General features: G+C 42.4%; 2 protein-coding genes across 3 annotated transcripts in view; one reads left to right on the forward strand and one right to left on the reverse strand.

Moving 5' to 3' along the window:
- Positions 1-13,159, reverse strand: part of LOC108797694 (transmembrane protein 180-like) — a 41,737-nt gene extending 28,578 nt beyond the window's left edge. Inside the window, exons 1-4 of one of the 2 annotated variants that reach the window (XM_018569446.1) lie at positions 13,027-13,159; positions 8,251-8,416; positions 3,688-4,410; positions 2,272-2,426 (exon numbers count right to left, since the gene is read on the reverse strand). In XM_018569446.1, the coding sequence (XP_018424948.1) occupies positions 2,272-2,426; positions 3,688-4,410; positions 8,251-8,403 (1,031 nt within the window). In that variant the 5' untranslated portion in view covers positions 8,404-8,416; positions 13,027-13,159. Of the gene's footprint in view, positions 1-2,271; positions 2,427-3,687; positions 4,411-8,250; positions 8,417-13,023 lie in introns of both variants that reach the window. The other variant, XM_018569377.1, reaches the window with a different exon arrangement.
- A 168-nt stretch (positions 13,160-13,327) lies between these two features.
- The window catches only part of CDR2 (cerebellar degeneration related protein 2), a 14,402-nt gene continuing 12,546 nt past the window's right edge, over positions 13,328-15,183 (forward strand). Inside the window, exon 1 of the mRNA XM_018568388.1 lies at positions 13,328-13,582. Coding sequence (XP_018423890.1) covers positions 13,504-13,582 — 79 coding nt within the window. The 5' untranslated portion in view covers positions 13,328-13,503. The remainder of the gene's footprint in view (positions 13,583-15,183) is intronic.

The raw sequence follows: 15,183 nt of genomic DNA on the forward strand, positions 1-15,183 counted from the left end.
GGATGTGTGCAGACACTGGAAGGTGCAGGACAGAGCATTCAACTTGCTATTTGAATAATCAAGCACTCCAGGTTGCTCCATGTCCAAGTACTGCAGCCTAAACACTGACATACAGGCACTTTTGAGGTATGCTCACTATATAACCACTTTGAGCTTATCATATCCATATATGTGTCTGGAGAAAAAAAAAGGTGAGAGAATTCCTTTAAGACTGCCTTAACACGGCACTGCTGGTTACCTTACTATAGAGCGCAGAGGTTACAATGTACTGCAGAAACAGTCAAGCAAGACAGAAAAAAATGACAGGAGACACCATATGACTGACAGATTGATCATAACACTCTGTTGTTTCTCTAAACCAGTTGTTTGCTGCACAAACATTTGACAGCTCTGAATAAACACCAGCGATAAGAAAGATCGTGCTTTTCATCACATGCTCTAGCCAATAATTTTGAGCACTATTATTTGACTAATACACACATTTCACTCTATGTCAGGTAGATTCCAGAACCTATACAATAATTACATGTTAACAATCTTCAAGTTACATCCTTTGTAGTCATTATATTCTTATATTTCTTTAAAACAGCAGTCTAAATAAACAAACACTCTTGGATGCCTGCAGGTAGCTTTGTAAAGTCTTTTTTGCTCTGGGAATCCCTAAACCCAAGATGCTCCAATATGCAAATTCTGACTTTTACAGAGAAAGTTGTAGGCTGACCCATTCCCTCTAACAACTCCCTACTAGACACGTGGCTGCCCATTATCATCTTGGAAGTTGTAGTTGGCAGGAGGCATGGCGACCTTTCTCAGCAAAAGTCAAGAAATGCATGCTAGTCTGACAAAGATTGTGCAAATGCATGCGTAGCACCCTGAGAGTGTCTGCATTGCATTCTGGGTAAAACTTGAGTGTTAAGAAAGGAAAGGGTTACTTCTTTAGCAATGCAAAAGAGAATCATCATAACACCTTACATGGTACTAAAGAGCTCAGCTGGTGGGCAAAATCAACAAAAGAAAGAAACATAAGTTTACAGCTCTGCTCTACTGATCGTGCTCCATAATGTTAACGGATTCGAAAATTCAGCATTAATTATAAAAGCCACTGGTATTGACAGTATTCAGGTATAATAAAGTAGGAGCTCAGACCTTTCTGCAAGGATCCCTGAGAAATAATAGGAGGCCGTGGGTATTTCAAGCTGCCAGCATCATGGAAACATGAAATCAGCTTTAGGTGGACTCAAATTTTTTCATTTTGGAGAAAGTAAGAGAGGGTTAAAATGCTGTCAGTTTTGTGCCATCTTTGTCTCAGAGAGATTCCCCTTCTCTGTCTGTCCTGTAGACTCAACAGGAATGATAGGATATACTCTTTTAGACAGTTGTCACAGTAACCCGTGTCCCCATTGGACGATTTCCCCTCGAATACTGTTCTGATGGCAAAATCAACATTTCGGATTTACCTTCACTTTTATTCCTAGTGACGTTGGTGATCAGGAGAATTAGTGAATCTTCCTAATGGGCAAACAAACAGCAATAAAGACCTGGAAGTGGTTCTATGGAATTGCTACTCTGTCCAAAACTAAACAATGTTTTGCCTTTAGTTATATTATAGTATATCTAAAAGGTAACCCTTATGCTTCGTTTTTAAAGAGTATGGGATGGTTAAATTAGGTTTTTTCATTGTCATCTGTGTCCCATCGCAGAAATTCCCTTTCATTTCCTGTCCTGTATACCCAATAGGAAGTGAGAGGAAATCTCTCTGGAGTGAAGTAAATCCCCCTTTAGACAGCTCTCATTGAGACAAATGTACCACTGTTTTGGTGACAACTTAAAATTTGGGATTCTTCATTACTTTCAGTCCCAGTGACAAATGGTCACCAAGACAAATAGAGAGCATGACCTCCCTAGCAGGGACATCATTAAAATAAAAAAAGTTAGGCTTTAGCCATACTTTAATAAAGGAATTGGCCAGCAAGCAGATAAAGCTGCTGACTACTTTGTGGGTGGTGTAGGCCTTGTTGCTTATTCAACTGGTGTGAGTTTTGTTTCTACGTCCATTTACTTTAAGGGGTCATATATTGGACATTATCTGTATGAGCTGTTTTTCATATCCATGTAAGATGCATTTAACTCTGCAATATATGAGGAGGTCATTGTAAGCTTCTTAGTACGTAAGTAATAAGACAAGAACCAGAAAAAATTGCCTTTCCCTTATGAGAAGTCAACTTTTAACAGGACAGTGACAGAAACCAGACGTGATAGATGTTTACTTACATGTTAGTGACAAGGAATGTAGCTAGAATATAGTAATGCTGAGGTCCTATTAAAAGCATCAGAAATGCTGAAATGACTTCCACATAGAAAGCCCACAGGATCACCCTGTAGTAACCAACGTTCAGCAGTAATGAGTGACTGATCAGTACAAGAAACTGAAAAGAGAAAGAGAAAATAAGCAAATAGTGAAATATTCTACAACTATAATAGATAAAAAAAATCACAGGAAAGCTGATTATATGTTACAAAAACAAGTCATTATCCCCTCAGGGCAAAGTGACGGAGTATCTCAACCCACATATACTCAGCTTTGACACACCTCTGCCACCATTATGTTGCCCTATCTAAGCCCTAACCAAATTCCTGGTGCTCCCTGGTATGAAGGAACATGTAAATTCTTAGGCTGCAGTCCTTAAACCTGATTGGACAATCATCAGACATATGAGTAGGAGGAAGACTTGATTAACTATGTGTAAGCTCTGACATTGAGCTTACACGGGGTTTGACTCCCGATACTGAGAGGGAACAGAGCAGTGGGAGAGTGCGGTGGAGTTGACCATAAATGGGTCTGGAGAGTGGCTTTCAATAGACTGTCTAAGGCAGGGGCGCTCACAATTTTTCATCTGGAGATCTACTTTTCAAATGAAAAGCTCAAAGAGATCTACCAACGAAAAAACACCTTTATTTAAAAAATAAGCACATTAAAATCGTTACTGGGACTACTGCCTCGCTCTCTGCTGTCTCTTCTCGCTCTCCCTTTCTGCTGTCTCTTCTCGCTCTCCCTTTCTGCTGTCTCTTCTCGCTCTCCCTTTCTGCTGTCTCTTCTCGCTCTCCCTTTCTGCTGTCTCTTCTCGCTCTCCCTTTCTGCTGTCTCTTCTCGCTCTCCCTTTCTGCTGTCTCTTCTCGCTCTCTCTGCTGTCTCTTCTCGCTCTCTCTGCTGTCTCTTCTCGCTCTCTCTGCTGTCCCTTCTCACTCTCTCTGCTGTCCCTTCTCACTCTCTCTGCTGTCGCTTCTCACTCTCTCTGCTGTCTCTTCTCACTCTCTCTGCTGTCTCTTCTCACTCTCCTGGCTGTCTTTCCTTACCTGCACTGCCGCAGTGCGGTGTCCTGTCCTCCTGCGGTGCTCGTGTGGCCGACGCTCTGCACTGTCACCATATAGCAGGCAATAGCCGCTCTATGCAGGGTTTGGGTCACATTGTCCCCCTGTGACCCTGAAGAGAACTATGGCAAATAAAAGGCCATAGTTCTCTTTTAAGGAACCAAGCAAAGTGCAAAGGTCAGTAATCCAAGCAAACCTTTAAGAATTTATGTTTCAAATATATACAAGTATAAATGGCATCAGTAACGTTTTTTTGTGAAAACAGCTTGTGTTTTTTTATAAATCTTCAACAACTGCTTAATGTAAAGAGACACTTACCTGAGGAAAGATAGATCCAGCTCCATACATGATGCTTTTTACAAAGGAAGGAAGGGCATCTTTGGGAATTAGGTTATCAGCGAATATCATCATGAAGTTACTGCAAAAAGTGGCATGAAAAACTTGAAAAAAGTTCATAGACACAAATAGCAAAAAGTTTTTTTGGGTGAGGATCTCCTTAGTGAGTGTTAGCACAGAGGTCCAGGAGAGTGAAGTATCTGACCGGCTGTTGCTCTCCAGAACCTTATGTTCGTACTGGCTCACTCCAAACAAACCTGTATAACACATGCATGCAGTAGAGAGTACTGCCAAGCATACGGCGAAGGTCTGAAATCTTGGGATGTTCTCCATGTTATCAGATACAAGTCCACAAAAGAGGATGCTTGAGGAGCCCAGCAGTGAAGCTACCTGGTTATATTTAATGAGCTGAACACGGCTCTCATGCTTTGTTGAAATCTCAGTAAATAGGGCACATTGGGCAAGCAGAACAAAAGTGAGCATGCCATCAAAAATACACAGTGCTACAACAAGATGGATGCCACTAAGCCATTCACCTTCTGTGTACACTTTCCAGGGAAACCAGGGTATTAGGAAGGCCAATGCATAAAATGGTGCTCCAAATAAGATGGACCTGCGGCGTATAGAGCAGAGGCCTGACTTTGAATTATCTTGTATGTACCCAAATAAAGGATCATTGATGGCATTCCAGATCATGAACACAACCTAAAAAATGAAATAAAAGATATTCTATTAAAGTGGACCTTTACCCATATCTTTAAAATAACAAACACACTTTTAGAAAAGTTTACTAATGACAATCTGCAGACACATACTTCTAGATAATTGCCGAGTTTGTATTCTTTGCATACCTTATTTCTCTTTTCTTCCCCAGTCTTCTGACAGTGGCCATGCTTACTAAGGGCAGATTACTAGCTCTCCTATTACTTCCTGGATTTCTGGGATATGTGACTAGACATGTGGCCATGCACATCATCTCAGGGGAAGAAAATGCCTTTCCCTGAGATCTCTAGCAATGCTCTGCTGATCACAAGGCAATCCTAGTGTTTATTGCTTTGACAAGCTGAAGTAATTTGCACTTTCAAAGCAGGAAGTGAATGCTCTGCAAGTGTAAGTATTTCAAAATCACAGCATTTTACACCTGACATGTCTATGTTATTATTAATCATCATACATAGAGGGATGCATTGGTAGAATTTGATTGTTGCGTGTAAAGGTCCGCTTTAAAGCTCAAGTCTACTGTAATCTCAAAGAAAACAGTTTTGGGTGGACACCAAAAGGCTGAATCAATCCTCAGCCCTCATCTCTAAATGACGATGACAGGTTCTCTGTAGCCGAGATCCCACCTCTAGCATCTAGCTCTAGTATCTCAACATCCACCTGCTGCAACTATTGCAATATTATCCCACTCTTTAACCCAAGTGATATAACAAACCAATATGTGACAGCTGCAACGTACTACTAGAGTGGTGTCCAACTTAAAAGAGCTCAAGGATCACCTCTTTATCCACATTTTAAATGGAGGGCTGCATCTAAATCAACAACTCTGCTATACCTCTTCCAGGCTGTACAAAGCCTTGCCACAGTGATGGGGCAAGAAATCTAAGACATGGATGCCAAAATGCGCCGCCCCTTCCTTTCCCAGAATTTAAATTCAACTCACCAAAAAACTACAAACACAATTTGTATATGTTTATATACAAACGAGAAAAAAGAGCTAAGGGATGAAAGAGTTAATAGAAAACTAAAATCAACTCAAATTTTACCTACATATTTAGGGTAAAAAAAAATAAACAAAGATTGACTACAAATGTTATTCTGCAATTATGCCCTTTAATAAGCACACTAGAATTCTGCTTTTGGAACAAAGCATTTTTTTTTTTTTTTAATTTGGCACCTCAAAAAGTAATGAACACAAATTTAAAAAGTTTACTTACAAATGAAAAAAAAAAAAATAAAATGTTTAGGAGAGTAACGAGTTAAATATACTAAATAGAGGCCTAACTAGGGGATATAATTGGGTTAAAAAAAAAAAAAAAGTTTAATTTAGAAGAGCTGTCAAACTGTGGATCACACAAGCCTAAACGTTGAACAGCCCTGCCCTGTTCTAGGATTACACTGGAAGTGTTGGTGTCACAATATGAAATTCACTTTAAAATTAAATTTCACCCAGTGTCATTATCCTTCCGCAAACAGACTACTGAAGTTTATTTGAAACAAAACATGGTGCTCAAGCTCCATCCCCCTTAACTGTGGTATTATGTTTGCTGATTAGACTGCTGGCAGCATCTGGAGACACAGTTCAACCTCTCATCACACCAATCACCACCCTGTTCTCACCACCGCAACTGACCCCTATCCTCCTTCCACCACAACAACAAATTTGCACACAAACGTCCACTCTCACTATTGCGTCTGACCCCCATCCTCCTCTCCCACATTCCCCCACTTCAGTTGCTACTGCACTGACACCCGCATCTGCACTTGCAGCCACTTGCCACCACTGCAGTTCCATATTCAGCCCATTCAACTTTTGCGAGTATTTATAAATACACATGTTCTAGCTCCACAGACAACCTCATCCAGTTTCTCTCTGCTGACTATTTTCTCTAGATCCACTTAATGTCTTATTTTGCTTCTAGCTAATAAATTATTATACATAACAAGCATTAATGTTTGTTTAATGAAGTCTCACCCATGTAAAAGAAAAGCCTCACAAGTCAGGTCCACCCTATAATTTGGGATTCAATAAAACTCATGGTTAAGTCTATCTAAAGGTGTCCAGGGACATGAGATAATTGGCTTACTACACCATTTCAGGAAATAAGCATAGAAGATGTGTAACCTCTACAGATACCCTCTTATTTCCCAAAAATCAATCATCCACATTGGACTTCTTTTCTACATCCGTGATAATGTCGGTGTCTGCTCACAGCATAAACATGTACATTCAGCTTATACACCCATGCATGTTTATTCACTAATTTGTTGTCTCTTGCAACCACCATCACTCTCTGAGCCTCACTCTTGCACATTAGCTTTTCTAAACACAGACGTTTTGGGAAGTATAAACAACTTTTAGGCCCCTTTCACATAGGTGGTCTGATTGGGTCTGCCTGTCAGTTTTTCAGGTGGACCCGATCAGATGCCCAATGCTAGTCTACGGGTAGCTGGGTCAAAACCGATGGGCATCCGTTTACCCTCAGTTACCCCCAACTCCAGTCTGGTCTGGAAAAACAAATAAAACAGTGTTCCGTTTTGCCAGACCTGATTGTGCTGGATCGGGGGGAATCTGATGTAAACGGACACATGTCCGTTTACATCTGACTCCTGTTAGACCAACATGGGGGTCTACCAGTTTTAGTTTGCAATGGTGGGAAAAAAAATGGACTGACACGGATGTAATGTGGGTTTTTTTTTAAATTAACCCCTTCATTGCTGATCACAGTTTTATAACTGATCAGTAAATAGTTCTGTTCAGGATTGTTGGGATGTATTTTTTTTTGGTAAATTGTACCCATGTTTAATAATGTTATTTTTTTTTTTTAAATGAACCCCTTCAGCACTGATCACAGTTTTATAACTGTGATCACTCTGATCAGTACAGTAGTACTGTTTGGTATATTCAGCTGTGATTTTTGCATTTTCTCTATTATCATTTTACCATTTGTTAGCTTTACTCATTTTTAATTCTTTAAAAAAAAAAACCCCTTCAGCGCTGATCACAGTTGTATTGCTGTGATCACACTAATCAGTACAGTAGTATTGTTTAGCAGTTTTGGGGTGGGATTTTTACCTATGTTTTAATTAAAATCTTACCCTTTTAAAGCTCGCGCTTGAGCGTGGCTGACGGGACATTTAAATACGCCCACTCAGATCTAGGAAGCTCCCGGGCGGCCGTATTAGCACAACGGCCGGCCGGGAGGCGGTTAAAGCCACGTTTAGAATTTCTAATTAGATCCTGGATACACAGAATTCTATTTTCTCTAAACGTAGGTGGATGCAGGTAAATACAACGTCGAATGATACCACTGAAAAGCGATTACAAGCATTTATATGTGTTTAGAAATGTGCTCTAAATGTATATAAACACAAGTTTGACACTAGTATGAATGAGGCCTAAGTCTTCTGGTTTCTTTTCTAGCAGGGGGAGACACAAAGCATGTAAACAAACATACCCAGTGTAAAAATAGAGTGTAAATAAATATGACAATAGTAAAATGTGCTTGTGTGTTCAGTGGATCTAAACACGATAGCAGGCACCTGGTTAGTGTTTGTGTACACTAGACCTCTACTCGTGTCAGGGTCTTGTTCAGATGCATTAAACATTAACTGATGCAAGACCTCCTTTTACTGTACAAGTGTCACAACTGCAAATATTTACACATCACTTTGTGGCGTTTTTACATAAATAACACACAAAATATGACACTGAATAGTACTTCTTACTAAATGCACACTTGTATTAGGACTATATACTACTGTTAAAGTCCTGAATGTGTTAATGTGGGTACAAATGTTCAGAAATACAAATGTTTATAGCACCTGAGCTTGATGAAAAGCTCCCTCGGATATTTTGTAGCGGTTAAGAAACAACTTCACGTAATAAAAGTTGAATATATGATTCATCATTCCGGCTCCTAATGTGGTCATGGAGTAGGCCAGAGCAAGCCTGTTAATTCCAAAGGATAACGTCATGGTTACAGTTCACCTAAGGAAATATAAACAGAAATAAAGAAATATTACCAAAGAGGTTTTCGCACTATTACTAGAGGAAAAAAACAAAACAAAAGACTGTGACATACAAAGGCTACCATTGCTGATGTCTCCTGAAAATGCTAGCTGCCTGGCTGTCTCGCTTGTAGGCCAGAGACCTATTTCTCTGACTTACTTGCTGCCTGCTTGTTCTGTGTTAGTACCTGGAAGTCTAGAGCAAATGGCAGCTTACATTTTTCTCTCATGCCCGATGTATTTTCATAATCGTAACAAAAAGTTAGTTACATTATATTTATCCTGTAGGATTGTTTAATTCTATGTCCAGTCAAATTGAGTGGGGGAAGGATTAGAATCCCTCAGTCTTATGGCTATTTGGGGCTCCGTTAGAGCATTTTTCCTGACTTAGGGCCCATTGCCACATACAGCGATGATTGCCGTTTTGCCACACTGGAGCAATGTAAGTTACCGCTAGGGCACATAGAAAACAATTGTTTTCACCCCACAACCCAGGTGTGATCTGCGGTGTGGTGGGCTGCAGTAAAATGCTGACATACCAAATTTTTCTGCAGCACACCAGCTGCCACTGAATGTCACCACAGCGCAATGTAAAGAGCTGCTATAGGGAGACATAAATTGGGTGTACACTTTGTATGCTCCAAATACAGTAAAAAAATAAATAAATACAATGGTACCTCGGTTCACGAACTTAATTCGCTCCACGATTCTAGTCGCTAACAGAATTGGTCACGAACCGAATCAAACTGTGATCAGACCGCAATCTCGACTGGAGGAAGCCACAACCATGTGTCAGAGCAGGGAAGATGGCTGCGGTTGTGTTCGTCACCTGATGCGGAGTTCACGAACGGAAGCAAAATTTTGCTGAACTTCCTGTTCGCGAACCGAATTGTACGCGAACAGAAGCGTTCGTGAACCGAGGTACCACTGTAGTAAACAGCGCCTTGAATTGTAACAATACAAGACAACGTAGCTCACTGCCGACACTAGCCACACAATGCAGCTAGTGTGAACAGGCCCTTATGGTTAAAGTGACATGTTTCCCCTGACAGTATGGGGAAATCTTCATTAGCATCACCAAAGGCCCCATATGATGTTTGTTTACATATGTGTGACACGCATTGGCCCACAAAGTTTAGGTCTGGTTTTTTGATGCATTAATAGGCTTATTGACAATTAAAAATGCCCCCTGAAAAGGTGTAAATGCAGCCAGACAGAAATACAAATGCCAGGGGAAGAGTAGAACCCCAGTCAGCTTCTTATTGCTGTCCCTGCTGCAGATCTTCCCATACTTCCTGTCTGGTGACATAAAGAGGGGAATTTATCAAAACTGGAGAAGACGAAATCTGGAGCAGTTGCACATGGCAACCAATCAGCTTCTCTCTCCAGTTTGTTCAGTTAATTTGAAAATGAAAGAGAGAAGCTGTTTGGTTGCTGTTCACAGCTGCTCCAGATTTTGTCTGCTCCAGTTTTGATCCCCTCAATGGGGGGAATTTATTAAAACTGGAGCAGACAGGATCTGGAGAAGTTACCCATGGCAACCAATCAGTTAAGCTTTGAAAATTAAAGACAGAAGCGGATTGGTTGCCATGGACAAATGCTCCAGATTCTCACTGCTCCAGTTTTGATAAATTACCATTAATGTGTTGGTGATATCTTGGATTGGTGCAGGCGCTTCTTCTGCTACTTTTTAGCACCACAGATTTCAATGGGAGCACATGATAAATACATGCGACAAGCACTTTTGTGTGTTTTAGCACATGACAACACTCACCCATCCGTTAGCAATTTCTACTTAATTTCATCTTCACTGGCCAAAACAAAAATGCACGAAAAAGGTGCAACAAAAACACTAAAAAAAATATGAAACTGCTGAAGCAGAAGTGTAAACATAGCATTATAAACCCAGTAGGCGTTCTAATCCTTCACTTTATTCAAAACACACATAAAATACATTTTGGCTGGACATCCACTTTAATCAGAAAGCCAGACCCAAGGACAGGGCACAGGTGAGGAAGGGGCGGCATGCTTGCTGGATTTGCTTACAGGGAAATACTGTTCCCAAAGTGTATCATTCGTCATACAAAGAGAAAGGTAGAAAAACCGACCTCTTCACCCAGATTATCACCTCACTCCAGCATAGAAAGTGTTTGCTGAACAACTAACCCTGAACTTCTCTGAGCTGGCTTCATAATGTAAACTCCATACCACAGCGTAAAGTGTGACCTTTCCTCCCAGAAACACGTGCACGCCTTGTAACAGAAGTTGGCAGGTCGCATGCAAAAGGCGCACTTTTTTTTTTCCTTTAAACTTCAGCTGGAATGCAGTTAAAATATGAAAGCAAGTCTGTGGGTCCTCTATACACAAGGGTTGGGCAACTCCGGCCCTCCAGCTGTGCATTAACTACAAATCCCATCATGTATCTGCCTCTGGTGGTCATGCATGTAACGGTCAGTCTTGCAATGCCTCATGGGACTTGTAGTTCCACAACAGCTGGAGGGCTGGGCAGCTCCCGGGAAGGACAGGTTATGCGTGTGATTAGTACGCAGCTCCTGTCCTTCTCTATGGGAGTACGCGGCCATGCGCCCCCCTACGCTCACCTCAAGTGCAGGTCCGTACTGGTGCGGGTTCCCCGGCTCGGGATCCATCCTGTCAGCATACGAGTGCGCTCACCCGCACAGACGTGCTGGGCGGGTGAGCGTTGGGCGGCGTACTCCCAAAGAGAAGGATAGGGGCTGTGTACTACTCACACGCAGCACCTGCCCTTCCCGGGAGCTGCCCGATACTGCCGTGCACGCAGCGCTGTATGTGCCAGCCGATTCCTGTGTGAATGAGGCATAAAGCGTGGATGAACCAATATCCCGCTACAGTGATAGTATTCTGCCAGCCAGCACCTGCTGCTATCAGAATACATGAACAATGAATTTAGATTGTGGATGCTGCCCACCTGTTAGCCAGATCACATATATTCACATCACTGAAATACTTTTGGATGAGAAGCACCAATAGAATACCCACACGAGGCCAGTGCTTTTTTTTTTTTTTTTTTTTTACACACTTTCAAAACAACTTTTTTCTCCAAGTCCATCCAAGTTTATCCCTGATGAAGGGGGGAGTAGTTTTGTGTCCCAAATGCTGTTTTATATGACCCATCTATCAGCAATTAAAGAAGTACTGTAGGGTACACCTTTTTTTTTGTATTTTTAGTTTCCTAATGATTAGGGATGCATTGATTCCGATACTAGTATCGGTGCTGATACCGAGTATTTGGGCAAGTACTCGCACAAATGCTCCTGATGCTTATCCCGATACTGGAACTTGAGGCATCAGGAAGCCGGGTGTCAAGTCATTAGACGCCGCCCAGCTTCCTGATTGGCCGGGAAGCTGGCTCCATGCTCTCTCGTCACCAGGGAACATGGAGCTGGCTTCCTGGCCAATCAGGGAGCCGGGGGGTGGGTAATTACTCGGCCCCCCCGGCTTCCTGATGGGCCAGAAAGCTGGCTCCATGCTTCCTCGTCACTTGAGTGACGAGGGAGAATGGAGCCGACTTCCTGGCTAATCAGGAAGCCGTGTGGCGAGTCATTACAAGCTGCCCGGCTTCCTTAATGGGACTTCTGGTATCGTCAGGTACAGAAAAAAAAAATATCGGTACTTGTAACCCAAAAACAAGAGTGCATGTTGCATGAATACCTGTGCAGGCGCAGCAACTCTGCCCCTGCCTCCCTTGCATGCTCTTGTCTCCATCTCTTCTTCTCCCTGGCTCATTGTGAAGGAGATCTGCAGCAGTGCTTCAACAACCAACCTTACCTTGTCCAGTCACCGAAGCACTGCTGCAGATCTCCTTTGTGTTATTTACAATGAGCCAGGGAGAAGAAGAGATGGAGACCAGAGCGCGGAGGGGAGGCAGGGACGGATCTGCTACACCTGTGCAGGTATTCATGAAGGCGCAGCAGCTCCTACAAGGCCCTGTCACTCAATGGGAGGAGAGACGAGTGGGGAAGATCCAAACAATATTATCGGGATCATTTCTCAGCACAGAGCTTAGCTCGGCCCACAGTATATTATATTGAACTGCAAGCTAATGGTGGATTTTTGATTACAGAAGCACATTGCAAAATTTACTCCTGTATCATTAGGGAACTAAAAATACCAAAAAAGGTGTACCATATAGTTCTTTTTTTAAAAAGCAAGAAAATACTGCCACATGTTCTAATCTGCTACTTCTTTACTTTATACAAACCTAAATACTTTGGGCTGGACATATACAAGGTTATCAGACACCTATGACATAGAATCACACATATGGACAAAACATATTGCAGTCAATAGATTACTTCCTGTAGTATATCTAGACCTACACGTGTATATAAATGCTTGATTGTATTCCTATTATGAGTTTACTGATAGTATATCTATTTATGATCTCCTGAATACACAATGTTCAAGGGCTCCAGCTCCATTCATTACAATGTCACATGACATCGGCAGCTTATCTGCAGGCTATGCATGGCACGCCATGAGAATGGAGAATTCCATGTCAGTTACCACCACCACCAGAGACAATGTACAGCATGCACCCGGACATACTACCAAGCAGTGAGAGCCAGGGATCATGGGGCAGATGGCTGCTCCAGCACACAATAGTCCAGAAGCTCCCACCAGCCTGTTGCCCCTCGCAACCTGAACGCCTTAGCCGTCTTACAGCAAAACACGGAAGAGACAAACCACAGCAGGGGCTTGATTTGCCCTTTCCGCCAATAACAGACAGCGAGTATCCCTCCTAGCCATTTCATTGGTCAGCGACTGGTACCTGTTGTTTCTGCTCAGTACGCTATTGGTTCATTTGTAAGAAGACCCTCCCCGTTGTAAACTGGACGTCATGCACTCGGATTGCCACGTTGCGGCGCGGTTCGGGAGTTCTCGGCTCTTTCCGGAAGCGCTGGGGATGTGGGAGGGGCTGCCTGGCGGGGAGAGGCTTCTTGAGCTGTCAGTATCAGCAACTGCCTGAGTCCGCAGCGCCGATCCCCGGGAGAGCCGATCACACTCGGGGCTGATACGGCTGCCACCATGCTGACGGACAGTAACGTGGAGGAGTTCGAAATCAAGGAGGATGAGCCGTGGTATGACCACCAGGACTTGCAGCAAGGTGAGCCTTAGGGATGCGCTGTGCTCACATGTGCATTCAGCTTTCTTCTATCAGCTCCCTGCATTGTGATCCACCCTTCCATTCAGAACTCTAATTATCAATGGCTTGTCTCTTATGTTTGATGGGATCATCGATCTAAAAAGCTGGTACTTTAAATTCTATACAATCTGATTGTACAATCTCCTTTAGCTCTACCATCAGCTATGCAATGATTGCATACAAATGGGATGGAGTGTAGAAGTATGTCCTTGCATTGATAGGTTTTGGTAAATCTAAAGGAGATAATATAGGTATAGTACAATCTTATTGTATAGTACAATCTTATTGTATAGTGTATGGTCAGCTTTGATGTCCTTCCAGGGATAGGAGCTGTAGCAAGGCTTATTCCATGTTTTGCTGCTTGCTATATCATCAACTAACATTTCATGATGGGCTGACAATTTAAAACCATCACTCCATGTAATGGTACCTTTCACCTTTCTTATGATACAAATACATGCCTCTATAGTGAAGTCAATGTGTATTACAGAATTAGGATCATGGAGTCTTGTCAATCGTTTGTACTCTAGTCTCATTAGTGCTCAGATGGTGATGAAATGTGGCTGTGATAAGGACAATCACGTGTCCTCTTGCATCACTGAATTGTAGACTCCAGATCCATAATGCCATTCACAAGCGATCACTTCCCCCTAACATGAGATGGATGATGGACATCTAACCTCCATAGCTTATCTCCATACTTATGGCTTCCCCTTGTGTTCTGTATCTATTGGTGTAGCAAATTGAAGGGTCCTTATGACTCACTTAGCTAATGTATACAAGATGTATAGCTGCTTTTTAATATTCTCTAGGTTGGGGAGGCAGATGTGGTGTGTTTTAATGCAATCCCTTTAAAAATGTTGCAGGGTGCACCAGCCAGGCATGATGTGATGTGTGATGGATAAATACATGTTATTGTCCAGCAAAAGGCAGTGAGAACCCTTATACCAGCTTTTTCCAATCTTCTTACCCCATAGGAACCCTTGAGATCATTTTCAGGTCTCAGGGAAATGCTACTTGAATTTTTATTTACAGCTTACAGTACATTAGCAAGGTCAGTTATAGATGTAATAAATACAAGAGTAAAGAAAATGTATGAAAAAAAGTAAAATGAAAAATAAAAACAATATCAGGGAAAGCAACATACACACAGTCCCGTTACATTGGTTGTCTGTAGATAAATTCCTGCTTGCATTGGTGGTCAGTGAAGGGTTCAGTGTCATTGGTGGTGAGTGGGAGAGGGTGGGCACAGAGTGCCCCTTGCATTGAGGGTGGGTGGGCACAGAGTGCCCCTTGCATTGAGGGTGGGTCTCTCTCTATAATGAGGCAGCCTGAGGTGGTTGCCTCAGGCGGCATCTCGTTGAGTCACATGGGGTGTGCCCACCACCCCCTTTCCAGCTATAGTGTCCTAGGTTGTTAAGAGCTCTTAGCAACCTATGATGCGCTGTCTGGCATCCCAGCTCACTGACATCACTGGTTTCCAGGAGCTGTGCGTGATTGCACTGGCTGGCATCTTGCCAACCAGTGATGTCAGTGAGCTGGACAGAGTGCTGGACAGAGTT

This window comes from Nanorana parkeri, unplaced genomic scaffold, assembly GCF_000935625.1.
Source record: "Nanorana parkeri isolate BGI_ZX_2015 unplaced genomic scaffold, ASM93562v1 scaffold3, whole genome shotgun sequence".
In the NCBI taxonomy this organism is placed as follows: Eukaryota; Metazoa; Chordata; class Amphibia; order Anura; family Dicroglossidae; genus Nanorana; species Nanorana parkeri.